Raw genomic sequence first — 20,910 nt, 5'->3', positions numbered from 1 at the left:
GAAGAATACTCAACCTGCAGTGCCTAGGATTTCCATAACTGGAGCTCCTCTGCAGATGAGTTCAAAATTAAAAACACACAAGAAAACAATCCACTATCAATCAGAGACCATGGAAACAGTGTACGGAAATATCAAACCCCATGACCTTCAAATAATAAAGCAATAATTAAAAAACCCCACAGAAACCATATAAATAACTGTTGAAAATAATTAAAAACATATAAAGAGATTAAAAGCAGAAGAATGGCCAGTTGAAAGACGCAAATAGAACTTAGAGAAATAAAAAAAAATTAAAATAAAAAACTCAGTGGATTAAATAAATACCAGAGTAAACAAAGCTGATGAGAGACTTACAAAACAGGAAGATAGACCTTTAAAAAAGTGCCAGAATGCAATCCAGAGAAATAATGAAATGGAAAATATTTGAAGTCACATGAAAGACAGAATTAAAAGGTCAAAAATATGTCTGTAAGAGTTATAGAAGGTGAGACAGAATGCTAACAGGTATCATTTGAAGAGATAAAGGCTGAGAATTTTCTTAATGATGTGGAACCTCAGATCCAGTAATCGAGACCAGCTTTGAAGAGTAGAAAGAAGACTGAGTCTGCACAAATATACATTGTATAGAGAAGGCACAGAGCCCTCTAGACAATGAGAAAATCTATAACAAAAACTCTTGATTTATAACCTAAGAGCCCAACACCATGGCCCACTTTGCATGAGAAAATAGCAAAAGAACTTCCTGTCACTAGCTTTGCCCTTGGCACCTCTAGCCCCTGTACTCGTACAAATAAGTTGAATGACTACATACATTTTTCTCCTTGAGCTTCTCTTTTGTGAAAGTGGTTTTAGACTGGTATCTTTTAGGTGTAGCATTTTATAGCTAAGCATCATTTGTTAAACTTACTATCTCCTCTGATTTATGCTTAATTTTCTCCATTGGTCCAAGTTTGATGGATTAACCTTCTTTCTTCTAGATTTAGATTTGTGCATAAAACTAGAATAGTTACTATCTGGCAATTGCTCTAGCAACTCCACTGGCTTCATAGGCAAGAAATGAAATCTCTACATTTTTGTTGTAAACTTGACCTCTGCTTCTCTCTGCATATGAACTGATACATGTAACTCCTTTTCCTGGACTGCAATAGAGGTCTGAAGCTATAGCTCATTTTGAAAGCATCCCTGAGAGTAAATCATGTGCTAAGACACCTCACCCGAGGACAATCATAACAGAGTTAAAGAAAAAATGAGAATGAGGGCTGGCAGGAGGATACATTTTTAGAGATAAGGACAATACAGAAAACTCCTCCAATCCTGATACAACATTCCTCATTTCTTTCTCATTATTTTTCATTTTGTGTACCGTGTTAGATATCAACAAGTCCCATGATGTAGGATTGTGACTTATATACCCCTCTGCGATTTCTCTCCAGGGAAATAGTGCTTAAATACATGTTTTTGGTTGGGCCTCCAGATAGTTCTCACTCCTTCCTTTGGTTTCTGTTAACAGAAGGGGATTGTTTTCTCAGCCCCTTGGAGCAACTCTCTGTTATTACCCATCTCCCCATTTGTCTTTCTCAGCATCAGACCACACAGTGCTTTGGTGCGGGTCAGATCTAATGTGCTTCAGAAAATGTCTTTCTTTAATTACTTTTCATTTTTATTCTTTTCCTAACTCAATCACGCACACTGTTGCTTTGAACAGTTTTTTCCTATCCCCCTCTGTCTGGAAACTAGATTATTAATTTTTTTTTGTCAATGCTGTAATTGAAATGGCCACATTTCATTTTCTGCTGTGTACACTACCTAGAATTTAACTGGACAAGACAGAGAGAGAAGCTGGAGAGGAGGTGGTCATGAAACATAAAAGCTTTCTATTTTCAAAATGGCTTGGCGTGTGCCCTTCCTGGGAGGGGGAGAGCAGCTGCCATGGCAACAGGTGCTAGTCTGGGGGTGGGGCTCAGTGGTACTGGCAGTACAGGAGTCTGGAGAGTGCGGAGCAGTACCCAGGAGCAGTGGTAGCCTCCAGCATGCTTTCTTCAAGTGATTACTGACATTTTTCATAATTCAGACTCTATATTATGTACAGATGAGTAGGTTGGTGTTTGGTTTTGCTTCTGAGCTGTGTAGAGAGCTCTGAGACAGCAGAGCCGTAAGTTCAGGACACAGGCCTCTCAGCCCCCCTCCATCCATCACAGAGATCCGATTCAGTACAATAGGCACCTGCGTGAGGAGACTCCTCTGCTTCATGCAGGCAGATTCAAGCCTTCTTCCTCCACCCTCTTCTCTCCTCTTGATGCAGCTCAGGCATGGGGCTCCCTCCTGGTAAATGCCAGTCTGCTCAGCTGGGAGTTATCAGCATGTGCGTCTTCCCTGTCAGGTCTTCCTAGAAATGCCACCTCAGCCACTTTCAGAGGTTCACCTTCACCACAGACCTCAATAATGGCACCCAAGCATGCTTCTTTTTTTTTTTTTTTTTGACTCTTTCATACAGCGAGTTCTTATCATAGGTATTTTGTTTTGTTCCCTCCTAACTCAGAATGCTGAGCCTAATAAAGCCTGCCCAACAATGCTTAGTTCTGCTAATCACGGACTTCCTGATTGAGAGATCAGAAACAGATTCAATAGTCAGGGCGCCTTTCAAAAGGAGAAGCAAAACTAAAGCTATACAGACACACATCCTGCAGGAGCTGCAGAATACTCTAGACCAAGAGAAAATCTATAAAGGACTCTTGAGTAATAAAGAAGAGCCCCACAGCCATGGCCTAGAATTCAAAGTTGGCTTTTAGGACATCGTGGTCCGCTTACACTGTGCATGTTGCATTACCTGCCCAGGCTTGATGCAGAGAGACTCCCGGTACACTGCTCATGAAAGCTGGATTTCTCACCACAGCCTGCTTCACTGACACCATTCTCTGCCATCTCTTCATCATTTCTGCCTCTCTGAGGCTTCTGTTTAAATTTGTCCTCCTCCCCGTCACCATCATCATCATCATCATCACCACAACCACCATCCTGCTCTGCACAGCACTGGGTAGTCTTCAAAGCCTTTTTCACCTCTCCTCGTTGCTTTGTCCTTACAGCATCCCTGTGAAGTAGATGGAGGTAGTAATACGATTCGTGTGTGGACTTTGGCAGCCACAGACATTTACGTGATACCTCGGAAGTGTGACAACACTCACTGGGATGAGCGGGGATATTTTGAAATCAGTGGGGTAGATATTCTGAAGCTTGGGTTCCTGCAAGTCCTTTGGCCACCAGCCTGAAAAATAGTTCTAATAAATATTTATTAAGTACTTGTCCTGCCATTTCCTGGGCATACATTGATAAATAAAGCAGGTATGACGTTTATCTTTGCGGTACTTACAAACCAGGTGAGGAGGGGGTTATGTCGTTTCCTTTCCAGCTGTTTTCATTTGTGGTTCTGAAGTAGACCCCAGGATTATACTCCTGTACCAAATATTGAGCCAGGGAAAATAACCATTATCCAGATTCATAGAGAGGGGTTTGATAGCTCAGTAATATTTTTCATCCCCATTAAAATTCATGAAAGATACCTGGATTATAAGTACAGTAACACCTTAATAGATGTAGAGCTGTATTTATCTTTAAAAATAGAGGAGGTCATCTTTGGTATGTCTTATTATTTAGCTGTTACTTTTGTTCTGCTTGTCTAGAGACTGATTATTATGTCTGGGCCCTTAATAAAGTCACTGGATCAATAAACATTTAGAAAAAGGGCAATATCATTAACAATCAAAGAAATGCAACTTAAAGCCAGAGAGACATGACACTGTTTATTACTTATTAAAAACTTGAAAATAATAATGCCTTGGGGTCCAGAGGAACAGACATACTGAGATATTCTAGGTGAGAATATAAATTGACAAAAGATTTTTTAGGTGACAGTTTGGTAATATTAAAAGGTTTTATACCCTTTCATCCAGGAATTCTGTTTCTGTGAATTAATTCTAGAGGAGTAAAGTTGAACAAAAACATTTATTTGTATATAGGTTTACTGAACTATTACTGGAAACAAAACATGAAAAACAATCTGAATGTCTAATATTTAATGTCTTAAATATATTATGGAAAGTCCATATAGTGGAATACTATAGTACCATAAATATGTTGAGCAAGTCAATAGATAATATTTGAAAAGTTCATGGTAAAGCAGTAAAAACAGGTTGTAAAATTATGTGCAAGCAATATGATTCCACATTGTTTTCAAGTATGAGTGTCTGTGTGTGTATGCCTGGGAAAAGCATAGGCATAATAATATCCAGACCTTAAAACATTGGATGAAATTTAATTTTTTCTGATTATGCGAATTATAGGTGATTTTTATTTTCTTTGTGCTTTTCCATCTTTTTCAGTTATTCTGTGATGAATGCTTTTCACTTGTAATACTGAAAAAGAAAAAAAAAAGGAAAACTTTTGTCTTAGGCTTTTTTTCCTGAATGACAAGCACTAAGAGAAAAAATAAAGGACAGCTTTTTAAAAATGGCCACTACCCTAAGGACAAAATTGACATCTGATGACAATTACTGATTCTTCTTCAGGAAGATAGAAGCATGTTTCATAAGTTTACCCCTGTTTGTGTGTCCTGGGGCCACTCCTATGGGAGTCACACATGTGTGCATATGTGAGGGAGTGTGCTATCCACATGGGGGTTTGTGTATGTGTAGTCATGGGTAATAGCCTTGCACTGCCGTGGTCCTCAAGGGAGTTGCATAGATCTGTGTGCCCAAAAATGCTACCTGTGCTTGGCTGAGCAGTGTAGTTCACACCCCTGAATACCCCAGGTACAGCTAGCTTCAGGCCTCCTGTCCGGAGCCTGAAGAGCTTTCATGTGCTTGGGGGCTTTATGAAGCAGGAAAGAGTGGATGCACTAATTCTTTGTCGAAGCCATTTGCTATTTACACCAGTTTTTTGCCCTTAAATACCAATTCATGGAAAAGACTTGTTTAGGTGAGTGCAAGTACAGGTGACTTTTCTCATATTTTTAGAGTGAACTCTAAACCCTGACCTTTCATAGAGTAGCAGGACTTTCGAACCTTGCTCTTTTCTCCCCTCAAGTTTTCCAAACAAAAATGATCTTTTTTAAAGGCTTACTCTTTTGTTTGTTTCCCGTCCTGTTTAATGATTACATAGCTTTTAACATAACCCAACCAAAGGGAGGCACAAGTCAACAGTTATCTTCTGCTATGTAAATTTTAGGAAGGTGGACTTCCCTTTGCAAAACTGAACAGTAAATCTATTAGCCACTTGTTTTTAGGAGGATCCACTTCCTAACTGGTTTGGGGCAATAGAGATGAATTGCTGCGGGTTGTGGGCGGGTGGCTGCGGGGGTGGGGGGCTGGGGGGGGTGGGGGGGTTAATGAGGGAGTAGCCAGAAGCCACAAGGCATTCTTAGTATCATGTGGGACGATATAGGGGTGGCATAGATTCTGGTGCTTTCGGCTGTGCTAAACAGCTCTTGACACAGACTTCAGAATGCCCATGGAAAGGAAGTGAATTCTTCTAGAATATAACTTTTAAAGAGGTCTCTGGTGGTCATCACTGATGCCTGGGTTTGAAAATAGGACTTCTTAATTGCCATGCGTTTGTGTGTATGATTTGTGGTCTTCTCCTAATTCGCAGACTTCTAGACTGAACTCTTTAATGAAAGAGCTCAGCTCACATGTCTCCCCTTAGGGAGTGGCGTTCCCCAGCTCACCTCAGTTGGTCCCTCTCACCAGTTTTGATCACACACCCATTTAATTTCTTCTTACCACTTTCTCAGCCTCACATTCTTATTGTGTTCTTATGTATTTTCTGTCTTCCTAATTGGAATGCAGTGCCAGTATATTGAAGGAAGAATCTTTTCAGTCCAGTTCACTGCTATATCCCAGTGCCTAGAAGTCATGGCATCTCATAGGTGTTCAGTCCATGAGGAGGAGGGGATGGAGCAGATGTGGTACATTTAGGAATACGCAGAAGGCCCGGGTAGTTGGGAGCTGTAAATGAGGATAGAAAGGCATGATAGCAGGTTGGAGAGTTAGGCAGCATAATAGTCATGTGGGCTACAGTGAGGAGTTTGGAGTTACTTGAGGATCTGATGTTCACATTAAGTTCTTTCATCTCTGAGGATTTATAAATGATCCAGACTGGTTTGCTAAAGTCAGCCATTGCTGGCTTTTCTACTGGGAATTGTGCACCGTGGTGTCCCTGAAGTGCTTCTTAAGCCTGCACTGCTTTTCTCATCCCTGTCTCCACTGCCATCAACTTGGCATTCTTCACCCGCCTTTCCCAATGAGCCCAGCAAAGCAAGGTGACAACAGCTAAGGTGTCAAGCTTTGAGACCTTCACAAGTGAAAGCATTCCAGAACTTTGTCATTAAACACTTTGATTTCCCCACTGAAGGATGCTGGGTTTGGGCTCTGCGAATGACACTCTGCCAGAGCCTGAATGTTGAGATCAGGAACGCGGATCTCCACTCCACTGTTTAAATCATTTGGCATCTCTGTTCCCAGATACTCCCTGCTGTTCTCTGTCTAGCGATAGGTTGGGTTTCTCACACTGGATCCCTAGTTCCTGCTTGACACTGCACATTGTTCTATAATTTGCTTCCAAAGGAGCAGAAGTCAAGGAGTTTCTAGTTTTGTGATGCCAATGAGGAAGAGAAATCAGATTTTGCCAAGCATGCATTGAAGTTGAGAAATTTATTGGCGTAATTCCCTGATGAATCTATTTTTGTGATTAAGGCAGTATTACAACAGAAGGGTTTGTGTTCACTCGTACTCAAACATGTACCACTACATATAAACATAATTATTTTATACATGTAAATAAATAAGATGAGCTACTGTTTCATTTAGGCTTGAGCTTACGTGGAAATTTAAGAAGATAACGGTGTAGTGCAGCAAGGAAATAGGAGAGGTTGGCTCCAAAGTTCAAAAGTAGGGAGACATATGAAGGGGTAATCCACTCAGATTTTTTTCTATCTTTTATGGGCTGTGAAAAAGCATGTTGTCTTTTGGAATTCTATTCTTTAGCATTGGACACATGAACACAGAGAATGTTGAGTTTCTGTTGAAATAACGCTTCATGGATGTTAGAGATCTGGCACTTCCATCATTGTGAGTACTGTCTTATCCCCAGAACATTCCCATGGGGTGTTGGTTCTTGTACATGAAGAGCCATGAACTCTTCAGGACACACTGAAATAATTTTTTTTTCTCTTAGTTGAATATCCACATGGAATTCATAAGTTTGGTTATAGCTCATGTAAGCTTATGAATTTCAGTCATTTTGGTATATGGGCCCTTAAAATGAAGCCAGCTCTTTCAACCTTGGCCTCTCAGTTTGTTTCACACTCACAGTAAGGAATGTAATTTTCTGTCTGTTTCCTTTTTGGGGGTGAAAGTACCCTCATTTTCAAAAATAGGCCTGATGAGCTGTTTCTCTGATTTAAAATGTCTCTGGGAAAGGAGATAGATGACCCAGCATGTATGTATGTGATGTGCCTGCATATCTTTTTCCTGTCAATCTGTCCGTCTCTTACTCTGCAGCTCTCCCATAATCCCATCTGTGGATTTGGAATCTTGGTTTGCCCTCCAGGAAGGAATGTGGTCCTTCCCATAAAAAAGGAGGCTTTGCATATCATAGGACGTGAGGAGGTCTGACTGCTTAGTGTCACAGCCACTGCTATGGTTGGAGCTAAGCCACATGATGAAGGTCCATTTGCTTAACCTTTGACTTAGCCCCTTTTGTCCCTGTCCCTTGATCTGTAAAATGGGACTAGTAAACGGATCTGGCTTCAGGAGACTACTATTTATTTTAATTAATTAAAGGTGGTAAAGATGGCTGAATTCAGTGGGCTTTATAATGACGTGTTTAATATTGGTGCTGTTTGTGGGTGACTGCTAGTTGAGTAATAGGTGACTAGCACCTAGAGGCTGTTACTCTAGGCCTTCATTTCATGTTTGGCTCAACATTCTGTTCTTCCGCCAGCTTCCTAGTGGAGGTCAGCACAATGACTAAGGGAAAAATGTGGATCAACCTCACAGACTTAACCACAGACTTAACACAGACATAGGTCAAAGGCACAATGCCTGATAGATTTTAGTTACTCAGCTAAATCAGAAAAGTGCTGTATTTTAGTCTTTACAGGTCTTAAATTCTCTGAATGGGTTTTATGCTGGTTTGTGAAGTTCTTCTGTCTCATATCCCATGGAGTTTGAGCCTGTAAGTCTTCGTAACTGAGACCTTTCTGAGTGTACAGAGAGGGGTGACAGGTATTGTTATCCCTCTGATCAGAATTTTCTCATTGCTTTTCATCTCATTGAGTCAAGAACAAAGCTCTTAAAGTCTTATAGGATTTGCCAGGCCGAAGTCCATTGCCTGTTTGACTTCTCCTAATACTTTCCCCTGTGCTCAGTATGTGTCAAGCACACTCGCTGGCTTTCCTCAGGTTGTGCCAGCATGCCACACATGTTCCTCCCTGAGGTATCTGCTTCTTTTGTTTACTCTTGGTAGCTTTCTTCCCAGAGATTTGTAAGATTTGTGTGGCATCCTTTCTTCCCTCCTCCAGGTTGTTTGTGCATGTCTCTTTCACAGTGATACCTTCCCTGACCACCCTGTCTCACATTGTTAATAGTCCCTCAGTCATCCCTTTCCACCATATATTTTATTTGCTTATTGTCTGTCCTACCCCAAAAGAATGTAAACTTCTTACAGTGGGAAATTTGGGGAAGTGTCTGTTTTGTTCACTATTCTATCCCTAGCACCTAAAGCAGTCCCTGGCACGTAATGGACAATGGAAAATATTTGATCATTGAAAAATACATGGTACGCTTTTGGCCTCTGTTCTGGATCACCTTGTACCTCTTCCCTTGGATAGAAAGTCCTCAGGCAACTTCTCTATGATCTGACTTTTTGGATAGTGCTTGCCTAAAGATGATAGGCTAACCCACTGAAGGAAGGTGTTGCCACCAACAGGAACTGATAGAGTCGCCACACTTGGTACCATCAGGTTGGCTTGCACAGAGGCAACTTTTAAACCTCCTCTTTTATGTTCTGGCATCTCTATCTCGGTTGGAGAATGTAAGCTTCAAAATAAATAAATCATTGGTAATGAATGTGAAATGACCTTAGAAACTCTAAAATGCTTTGAAAATGATAATTCCATTGGACTTGAGAATGTTTCAGATTGTTATACAATTTGAAATAGTCAAGTAATTTTCCAGGAAGAAGGGTTCTGTGGGCCAGCCTCCCTGTAGATTTTTTTTTTTTAAAGATTTTATTTATTTATTCGTCAGAGAGAGAAAGAGTGAGCACAGGCAGACAGAGTGGCAGGCAGAGACAGAGAGAAAAGCAGGCTCCCCGCCCAGCACGGAGCCCAATGTGGGATCATGACCTGGACGCTGGGATCATGACCTGAGCCGAAGGCAGCCGCTTAACCAACTGAGCCACCCAGGTGTCCTGATTTTTTTTTTTTTTAATGTGAGTGCAGTTTTTCCCCATCCAGGCATGTGAACTGGGTCCTAGAATATAGCTGCAAGCTAGAACCTGAACTGACCATGACCAGAGAGGGGAAAGCTCACCAGTTAACACCTGGATGGAAGGCATGTGCCTTCTTTGTGTATGAGACTATTCAACTAGCAAGTGGCTGAAATAGCGTAGGGCAAATGAGCTCAGATTGGCCTGTTGTTAGTCTTTAAACGACTGTGACTAGTTTCAGAAGATGAGGCAGCTTAGCAAAAGTAAAATTCTCATTCTTAACAAAACCCAGCCTATTCTGAAAGGGGCCAATAATTCCCATGACCCAGATCAGTTTTCTACCAATAGAAAAGTTTAGTTTTTATAATGTTGATGGGCAGCGATGAACCTGAGATTCTTGTTTGCTTTCCAAACAGCCTTTTAAAAATAATCAGGTTCTTCTTTTACCCATGATCTCTTTAAGGTTAGACTTTGTAGAGGCACATAGGACAAAATGGCAACCTGTACACACAGGACACACACACACACACACACACACACACACACACAGAGAGAGAGAGAGAGAGAGAGAGAGAGAGAGCATTTTTCCACAGCATGTAAGAGCAGTAGCTCTGGAATTAAATGCCCTGCTAGACTCCCTGGCTTCAGATTCCATCTCTACCACTTATTTGATATTGACCCTGGACAAATTGCTGAGTTTTTTTAGCATTGACTAGTTCATATGGGATAGTAGTAGAAGTTATTTTGTAGAGTTATTGTAAAGATCAAATGAGATAATCGAATGAGTGCTTCATTCCTGACTTAGAGTGAGTGCTGAGTTGCTGTTATTATTGATGACCATTTTCATATTCGGAGATAGGCAGGAAGTACGGGAGGTTTTCAGGAAGGGATGACAAAAGAAAAAGACACAGGAGACCCTATTCCAGAAGGTTTTGTAAGTATATTAGAAGGAGAATGGTATAATATCGTGAGCTTACAATATATTATATAATGCATATTAGGTAATGCATGTAATAATGATAATCATACCCTATGAGTATTTTATGGTCTTCATACCTTCCAGATTAGCAGTGTGGGCAAGGAGAACTATGTGGTTTGTTATGTGCCTTCACTGTCAAGGTGAGCTGCTCTGGCTACTCCAACAGCTATCCCCAGCTTGGCAAAGACTCTAAGACCCCAATAGGTTACATGGACGTCTACACCAAACATTTAGTGCAGCTGAGCCTTGATACCCTTAGATGAAGGCGGCCTCCCAAAGTGTGTTCATGTCCCTTTTTTCCCTCCTCAATATCTGATATGGACAAACCCTGTCTAGGCCCTGGGGGTGTGGCATTGAGGGAGGTTAATGCCATCTCTTTTCTCTTGGAATCAGTGGGGGAGACAGACAATGACAATTCCATGAATGATGACCTAATTCAGTAAGTGCGTAGAAGGAAAATTGAGGAATTAGCATTGTAACAAGAAACCTGGCCTAGTACAGAATGTCTGGAATGACCTCTCTGAGGAAGCAAGAGTGGTAAGTAGGAAAGAGCCAGATCAAGAGGGGCTGCAGAGCTTCCCTGGTGAAGAGATCAGCATGGTAAAGGAAGGCTCCCAATCCTAAAGAGATTTTTAGCCCACAGATTGATGAGCAAAGGGGACATGGTGGCAAAGGGCCCAGAAAGGTCAGGTGGGCCATTCCAGAATCTTGAAGGCCATGCCAGGGGTTTCCGTCTTGAAATTGAAAATATAATTCTTTGGTGGATTTTAAACAGGTAGTAGTGTTGCATTGGAGGAAACCAGAGTGGAAATAAAGGTAGTTGCACACTCTTTTCCTTTTGTGTGAAGAGTTCTTAGCACCAAGTGTGCTTTTTGTAAGCAGGTAATGGAGTTGACCTATATGAAACTGGGCAATACTTAACACCTTAGCAGTGAGGTTCACTCATCTGAAATATACTTTATACATTTCACTAAAAGCAGAGAAGACACTGAAAGTTATTCACACAGCTTTGAGACCTTGGATAAAAGCAGTGCAGCCTGGATGGGTGGACATATGGCCATAATTGTCTTTGGTGTTGGGGGAGAGAGGGTGGAGAAGGTGCGGTTGGGAAACTATCCTTCCAGCCACTCCTGTTTATTTTTTTGTTTTTTTTTTTTCAATTTGCTCTTCTCTCTGTCTTACAGTGCTGATACTCTTTCGTCAATAGGAAGCAGCTCTCTGTGCCAGCCAACCACAAATGGAATGCCCTCAGATTTGAGGGGTCTTTCCCCATTTCCATGATTGTGTCAGGCATGCAGCCATTTTCACTGCAGGAAAGGAGAAGAAACAGTGGTTAGTCCAGTATCATTCTCAGAGGCATAAACACTTTATCTCCTAAGTTTGGGGATTTTTCCCCCTTCTGCTAATTTTGTAATTTGGGTGATAAATGTAGGAGCAGCATTTTTTTGTTGTTGTTGTTACATTCACTACTTTATTTACCACAGGCTGAAACATATTAATTTCTCTGTATGTTGATTTGTGGTTGAATTTTCTAAGGAAACGTTTGCCTTTTTTAGCCGAGGCTGAACTGACCCTAAGTGGTGTGGGAATTACAAAGTGCCATGATGAAGAATATGGGCTTCCTCTCCTGGCTCTGCCCTTTGTGGGCCTTGTAGCCTCAGGCAAATTACCTAACTTCCCAGCACCTTCATTTCATCATCTGTAAAATGGCAGCGGTAGCCTTACCTATCTGCCTCAAAGGGTTCTCTTAAAGATTATATCCACCGGGGCGCCTGGGTGGCTCAGTGGGTTAAGCCTCTGCCTTCGGCTCAGGTCATGATCCCAGGGTTCTGGGATCGAGCCCCACATCGGGCTCTCTGCTTGGCAGGGAGCCTGCTTCCCCCTCTCTCTCTGTCTGCCTCTCTGCCTACTTGTGATCTTTCTCCCTCTGTCAAATAAATAAATAAAATGCTTAAAAAAAAAAAAAGATTATATCCACTATAAGCACTAACTGAATTGCTCAAAGCATTAAGTATGGCTTCTCACTGGGTGACCATTCCCAGAAGGATGTTGACTGGTGAGCACGACACCAGTCAGTACATAGAACAATTTATTTTACACTCTATTTCTGGAGCCAGCCATTGGGACAACCCAGCAAATCTATATTTATGGCTCTGATGGGTTTCCTTGGCACAGGCTTCCCCAGCACCATTTAGACTGGTCCAGTCTTACCAAGTCCTGGTGGTATCCAGGCAACACACACACACACACACACACACACACACACACACACTGACTGACTTACTAGGAAACTTGTAGCCACTGGGGGCAGGGATTCCCCTCACCACTCCCCATTATAGACTAAGGATGAATTTGAAGTTGTTGAAAGGAACCACATTACCTGTCCTGAAAATTAAATCTGACTTGTTGGCCACAAAAAATGTATAGTTCCAAAGCTTCATCTCCAGCTCACCCTTCCCAGCCCCAGAGTTTCTCTGCCTGTGGATGGTAGTAGAGAGAAGAGTGATACTGATGATAGCTTCAGTGCCCACCCACCCAACCACTTTCAGAATAGGTAACCCTGGGGCCTGCCTAGTACTGCCTGCCTGTATGCTCCAACAGATGTCCTTCAGATCGTGATCCAGCCCCCAGTGCAGAGATGCTCATGAGGGGGGGGAACAGTTGGTATAGAAATATCCCATGGAATGACTGTGAACATAATCATTTAGAGGACCGAGCTCTGTGTGGCCTCCAGGCAGGGGAATGTCTGGAGCCAGGCTTTGCAGGGAGGTGGGCTTTGGAGGGGGAGAACTTGCAAAGCAGGCAGGGACAAAGCTGTGCTCCTAAAGGCCAAGTGAGCTTGGTGGGTTTGCTGTTGGCTGTAAGGCTCCCAGTCTCTCAGGCGAGAGATTCTTGGAGGGAAGTGACGGAAAATAAGTAATACTATCTTCTGAACTTTTCTAAAGTTTTGATGTATTTTGTAATTTTTAAAAAGGAAGAAAGAAAAACAAAATAATAAGAGAAGAAATACAAAGAGACAGGGTAACAGAAGTCCTGAAAATATAGGTGGAGGAGTAAGGGCTCTTTGCCCTAGGCAGAAGCAAGTCCTTCAAGGTTCCTGCGCAGGATACCAAGTGACAGCACCAAACACTGTGACTTTAAAATGGCAGTTGCTGCTACTTCTCCCATTATCATCACCCTGCCTTGACTGCCACCGTGAACATCGGCAGCTGTTTTTTTAAGCCATTATTTCAGGCCAAGAGATTTATTCACCTAATCTTACTTAATCAGCCTTAAAACTTTATGAGGTAGGTATTACTGCTCCTGTTTTACAGGTGAAAACACAGGTTTAGAGATGCCAAGCGACTTGTCTGCTGTCTTCCAGCTGGGAATATCTGTCTGACTCCAACAACTGTGCTTACTGTGCCTTACTGTCTCCTTTAGCCTTTTTTTCCCATATTTGTAAATTGGACATAATATTTTTACTCGATACCAGTAGAGTGACATTTTTCAAATTTTAAGTCATGACACACTAGGGGGACGTGAAATTATTTGAGGATGGAATAGAATCGAAAATATCAACATTCATCACCCTTACTATTCCTGAAATTTTTGTTTCTGGTTTGTGTGTGTGTGTTTCTGTTTATGTATGCATGTCCTAGTGAAATATTACATAGGGAAATGTGTTCCCTACCATGGGACATTGTCAGAAAGCTGCAGAGCTACTGTGTTCTTGAGATATCACAAAGGTCAAATAAACATAAAACGTTGTTGCAGAGCTCCTTAGAAACTCTAAAACACCCTTCAAGTGGAAATTAGGATCATTATTTAACCTTGGAACATGAAGAACAGCATGGCAGGTCAGTGTCTCTGTGCTGTTATACCAGCCATGCAGTCCACTGCAAGGAGAACTAACCTGTCACCACATTGTGTCCAGTGGAGCCCAGGACTTAGCCTTGATACTCCTTCCTTGACACAGCACTCCAGGGCTCAATACAGAAGCTTGCAAACGTAGCAAATAAGCTTATGTTTTGTTGGCGAACGTCAGGACCAGTCTGGTTAAAAATCACCCAAAGATACAGATGTAGTGAAAAGAAGGGCCATCTGTACCCCAATGTTTATTGCAGCAATGGCCACGGTCGCCAAACTGTGGAAAGAACCAAGATGCCCTTCAACGGATGAATGGATAAGGAAGATGTGGTCCATATACACAATGGAGTATTATGCCTCCATCAAAAAGGATGAATACCCAACTTTTGTAGCAACATGGACGGGACTGGAAGAGATTATGCTGAGCGAAATAAGTCAAGCAGAGAGATTCAAGTATCATATGGTCTCACTTATTTGTGGAGCATAGCAAATATCATGGAGGACATGGGGAGATGGAGAGGAGAGGGAGTTGAGGGAAACTGGAAGGGGAGATGAACCATGAGAGACTATGGACTCTGAAAAACAACCAGAGGGTTTTGAAGGGGCGGGGGGGTGGGAGGTTGAGGAACAAGGTGGTGGGTAATAGGGAGGGCACGTACTGCATGGAGCACTGGGTGTGATGCCAAAACAATGAACACTGTTATGCTGTAAATAAACAAAAATAAATAAATAAATAAATAAATAAATAAATAAGCACTGCTTAGCACTTGCAGAGTCATGGCTCTCATTTAAACAACAGGAAAACAGATGTGATACCTATGACAGCACAGGGACTGTCTTCTCTCACAGGGGTTGACTTCTCTCTCTTCCTCTCATAACACTCTCCACCACCATCCTCATCTGGAAATGATTTACCTCCTTCCACCTCTCAAAGGTCATCAGACCAATCCAGAGTCCTCACCCATTTTTCCTTTCACAAAGGTGCAAGAGGACCCTCTGCCACGGCCATTTTCCTTGGAACGTGCTCTTTTCTCATTAATTGCATTTCATGAGGGAACTGCTGGGAACATGAGGTGCCAGTCCCCCAACAACTGCTTGAAGGCTTAAGGAGATGGCCTGCTTTTCAGCTCATATAACAAACTCAGTGGTCACAAAAAGACTGGGTCTCCCCCAGGTTGAAATCACATGTGTAACTGTGTTTCTGCAAGCTGTAAAGGAAGCCTATAGAATTGGCAGTTCATGCAGAAGGCACCCATGGACAGAAAAGTCCATGTCAACCTAAGGATCTGAAAGGCATGTCAAAGACTCCTTCAGTGGAATGTGCAATGCTCAAGAAACTTTTGTGTACAGATTTTAAGTCAAGACTCAACATGACACTCTGGACTACATGAGGAAGAACTCAAGCAGCTCAATTACCAACCCAGGAAGCAGGCTCTCAGTGTTTTACAGACCTCACTAATGAATGAATCCCGTGGCCTCTGCTGGACCAGCCTTCCCAATGCTCTGCCAGCCTGCCTCCCACATATCTGTAAATTTGTCAAGCTATAATGGATGGCTGGTGCCAGTTGAGGCTGAAGTCTATGCCTCTCTCCCCAGGATACATAGAGATCTCAAGCCATTAATAATTCATTCTAGAGTAATGAACATAGGCATATGAACTTGCGAGCAGTAATAGGCAAGTGACAGATCAATTTATTACTTCAGTATGCCAAAAGATAATGGTAGTTAGAAAAGTTACGACTTTCCTCCCTAAAAAGTTTCATAAGCCTTAGATCAATGTGTTTTTTAAGCTCTAAAATAAAATGGATCATTAAAAAGGAAATGAATTATGTTGGGTAGTGGCCTCAAGCCTTGTTATATTCAGAGTTGCTTATCTAGAATCACTGTACCTTTTTTCCCAATGCCTTTGAGCATTGGGGCCTGCAAATTAGAGTAATTGTTATTCATTAATTAAATCTAAGAAATGAAACACAGCTCCAGACTTTGAAAAGGGAGGTTAGAATAGTTGAGATATATTTGCCCCCCCAAATCATCAATAATAATTGAAGGTTTTATGAGTAAGTGGCTGGATTGGGAACTGTTGTTTTATGCCTACCCAAATACATCCCATTTAACACCTCATGAGCATTTGTTGGACTTCTCCTGGGCCAAACACTGTGCTCAGTGCTAGTGTTACCACCTAAATTCAGTGCAGTCTCTATCCTAAGGCAGTGGTAGAGACATTACTAACATGTAATAAAGGTAATACTTCTGGCTCCATTGAGAGCTGGAGGATTGGAGAAAGACCGGACAGAGACTTCAGAAAGGAGGGCGCCATTTGAGAAGAGTAAGATAATACTCTAGGCAGTGGAGTGACAAAGGCAGATAGGTGGGAAAGTGGGAAGAGGATGGATAGTAAATTACTATAATAATAATCACTGTGTTTCCCCCACATTAATATTTAATCTGCGCAACCCCCTCATGAAGTAGACATATTATTCACCTTCCCTCCCCTTCAAAGATGAGCCCAAAGCTTAGACATTGAATCATTTGTCCAGAGACCCAGAGTTGGGAGGTGACAGAGGAGGGCTTAGGGGTGAGTTGGGAAAAGGTGTATTACTTCAGTAGAGTCTGAGCTTTACATTAAAGACAATGGAGCCCATCAAGTGTTTGTAATCATTATCAGAATAGTCAAACAATAGCAGCATTGCTAAACACTTTATACATGCTGTGTCATTGTGTTGTCTCCCAACAACCCAGTGAGGTTTGAGGCCATTGTAGTTTTCAGCAGAGGAATGACTTAATCAAGGTTGCGTTACAAGCAAACTGGTGGTGGCAGTCAGGATAAAGCTGACCCTAGAGATGCTACTCAGAGATCCTAGTTAGGAGGCTGTGGGTTTAGTCAGATGTAGTGTTGATGGTAAAAAGTGATCATCATCCAAACCATATGTTTTTATATTGGTCTCCAGTTTAAAAGTACTTTCATACATAAATAGCTTGTTGACTCATTTACACAAGAGACTTTTGTGGCCAGCGGGGTAAGTCTAATGACTTTGCTCATTTGGGAGGGGGAAGTATAAGGGCACGGAATTTACTTCCTGCACATAGGAGTCCATGATGAAAGGAGTGATGTTACTAGCAGCCTGTAAATAGGCATACTTGCTGATCAACTGAGTTACAGAACCAAAGTCTTTCTCCCTTGATGGGTAAGAACTTGGCCCTCTGCATTTAACGCTTTCAGAAACATGATACAGCTCTGGGTAGATGGGAAGCTATGTAAGTAAATCAAGACATTCCACCAAGACTCAAAAAATGTTTGCAAAATATTTTTATGTGGACCAGAAATAGGCCAGTGTATCAGTGGCAGCTCTCCTTGCTTAGCAGTCAAAAAACAAATTCGCTTAGTACCTGGCTGGTTCCACGGTTAAAAGTTTGACAGACCTAACCACTCCCTGCCCCTTTCAGTGGAGAAAGTTTTTATGGCCTTACACTTTTAGCCCTAGAAAATTATAGAAATGTGTATATCTGTTGATAAAATTGGTTGGTGTAGTAATTTCCATGAAGTCTCAGTTTCACAACCAGCACTTAAGGCAGTAGAACATCTTCTCCTCCTACAAAATAGAAGTATTCACTCTATACAGGCATTTATAGAATTGTGTGAAAAAATACTCTCTATAAATAGCACCAAATGCTAGGGAGGTATGTCTGTGCAAACTGCTATCTCTGTCCAATTTCTCTCTAGTCTCTAGTAATGAATAGTTTCCTTTTTCTAACAGGTGATTTAGGGAAGCCCCTAATATTTTCTTAACAATACTACGTTGGGCTTAACTTTTAACTTATTTATTGTCAGTAGATTATTTGTATATTTTTAAACACAGGGCCCGCAAATGAACAATTGATTTTTATGGCGAGGTCACAGTGGCCAGGTTTGGAGTTCATACTCATGTTTTGAGTAGTATTTATCCAAAAATATGTGTATGTATTTAGCAGATTACATAGATACAGCTACTGCTGACCCTGTGTGTTCCTTAGACTTTGAGTATAAGTGACAGTATAAACACAGCCATACACATGGATACACAGTAGTGCATTTTTATTTGTTTATGCCACATGTTTCCCTTAATGTAAGCCACATGTTTAATGCGATGGGGTTTAATACTCTGAGCCTAAAGTGCTGAATTTCCTAAGATCTTTACATCTTAAAAATTAGGTCTGTTTCATGCCTGTATTTACAAATGTGCTAAAGCCATCAAGAGTTTTTATATTTGCATTAGAGAAAATGCTAAAGATCACAATGGTTTAACCAGCAGCGAAGTAGAAAAGTCATAACTAAGAGAGACGAGCACTTAGCTGGATTTGCAGAGCAGGGATTCAGATGTGCAAACTTTCACATTTTGGAGGGCAGCTGCTTTGGTTGGTTGGTTGGCTGTTGGTTGATTGGTAGGCAAAGCAAAATTGGGTAAAGGAGTGTCATGTCCTGAAAGAGCAAAATAGCTGGAGTACTGAAGATTTTTGAAAACTGTGGAGGACAAAAAATACAAGTAGAGGAGTCTCTCTTTGGACTCGAAGACATCTTAAGGTGTCCCAGAGTCTGGCTCCTATCAGATGAGGAGTCTGAAGATAGGGAAGGCACAGGGAAGTCAACTATCTATTTGTACTGTCTTTCTCTCATCTGTGCCTTTTCTTTTCCTTCCTCCCAGTGTTGCTAACAACCACAAGCAGAATTTGATGACAGTGGCAAACCTTGGCGTGGTGTTTGGACCTACCCTGCTGCGTCCTCAGGAAGAAACAGTAGCAGCCATCATGGACATCAAGTTTCAGAATATTGTTATTGAGATCCTAATAGAAAATCACGAAAAGGTAATATATCATTGGTTACTGTGAGTGAAGAATTTTCCTTGGGGGAAAGCTCAGTTGGAAATGGCATTCAGGTTGATGTATGTTCCTATTGCTAATGCCTCTTACACCATGAAGCTGCTGCTGATGGTGACGATGTTGGTGATGGTCATCATCTTGTCATGGCAACAGGGACCAAATGGAGAGTAGGACAGCAGTGGTGGTTATGGTGGGCAACATTGGTTGAGCATTTCTTCTGTGCTGAGCACTGTGCTAAGTGCTTTATATGGTTGTAACTGTATCCTCATAATAATCCAACGAAGGAGGGACTTTTACGAGCTTCCTTTAGAAAATGCCCCTTACTCATTTTTTACGTGGTTGTCTTCTCATGAATTTGAGGTTTTTTTCTTAATATTAGGGAGACTAAACTTTTTTTTACCTATAATGCAAATATTTTTGCTAATCTGTAGTTTACCCTCCCGTTCTCTAAATGGTGTAATTTTTCATACCGTGTGTGTATTGGGGGGAGTTTGTCTTTTCTTTTAGGGCACTGGAATTTCTTGTCCTTATTAAAATGATCTCCCTCGTCTCACATAATAAAGTATGTCAACACAGAGCTGCCCTTATAAAACTTGGGTGGGGGCCATGAAGTTTTATACATCTGTCCCACCTTAGTTTCTAGTAGCACATCCTTAAGAAGTCTCTCAGAACTTACAGGGTTCCCTAGAACACCATTTGACAGCCACAGTGCTGGGACATAATAAAAAGTAATTTAAAAATGTTGTCCATCCTAATTGAAAACTCTACCTAGAATGGTGATTTAATTGTGCTAGATAACCTGTAAAATAAATCTGTAATCAGACCACTTTTTAATCACTTGTCTGCACTGAAAATACTCTAACATAAGCCATCATCATCTCTTGTCTCAATACTACAACAGCATCCTATTTTATTCCCTTCTCCTACCCTTGGCCTATTTTTTTTTTTAAAGATTTTATTCATTTATTTGTCAGAAAGAGAGGGAGAAAGAGAGCACAAGCAGGGGGAGCAGCAGGCAGAGAGAGAAGTAGGCTTCTGGCTGAACAAGGAGCCTGATATGGGTCTTCATCCCAGGAACTTTGGGATCATGCCCTGAGCAGAAGGCAGATGCTTAACTGACTGAGCCACCCAAGCACCCCTTGGCCTGTCTATTTTGGTAACAGCCACCAGAGTGGAATTTTTAAAGTACTAAATCAAATTATATCATTTGTCTGCTAAGAACCTTCCATGGCTTCCTATTTCAGGGAGTGAAAGTCAGAGCCCTTACAAGAGCCTGGAAGGTACTACACAGGCTGTGCTCTTGCTTCTGTTACTTACCTCATCTCATCTATGGCCTGCTATTTTACTTCATTCCTGTGGCTGCTTTGACTGCTTGCTGTTCTTACACATTGCAGCATGCCCACGTCAAGGCCTTTGCAGTTGTTTGTCCCAGTACTTGGAACAGTCTTCCTCTGTGTAACTTAATAGCATACTTCCTCACTTTTTTTAGGCCTTCTAAGTGAGGCCAAGTAGACCTCTCTATTTATTTATTATTATTATTTTATTATGTTAGTCACCATACATCATTAGTTTTTGATGTAGTGTTCCATGATTCATTGTTTGCGTATAACACCCGGTGCTCCATGCAATAGGTGCCCTCCTTAATACCCATCACCGGGCTAACCCAACCCCCACCCCTTCCCCTCTAAAACCCTCAGTTTGTTTTTTGGAGTCCATAGTCTCTCATGGTTCACTTTTGGGTTTTC

General features: G+C 41.6%; 1 protein-coding gene across 5 annotated transcripts in view; it reads left to right on the top strand.

Moving 5' to 3' along the window:
* Nucleotides 1–20,910, top strand: part of ARHGAP26 (Rho GTPase activating protein 26) — a 444,108-nt gene that overhangs the window by 316,779 nt on the left and 106,419 nt on the right. For all 5 annotated transcript variants that reach the window (XM_045998912.1, XM_045998911.1, XM_045998908.1 and 2 more), the window contains exon 18: nucleotides 18,991–19,150. In XM_045998912.1, coding sequence (XP_045854868.1) covers nucleotides 18,991–19,150 — 160 coding nt within the window. The remainder of the gene's footprint in view (nucleotides 1–18,990; nucleotides 19,151–20,910) is intronic.

Source organism: Meles meles, chromosome 3 (genome assembly GCF_922984935.1).
Source record: "Meles meles chromosome 3, mMelMel3.1 paternal haplotype, whole genome shotgun sequence".
NCBI lineage: Eukaryota > Metazoa > Chordata > Mammalia > Carnivora > Mustelidae > Meles > Meles meles.
This window is presented reverse-complemented; position numbering and strand designations above follow the sequence as displayed.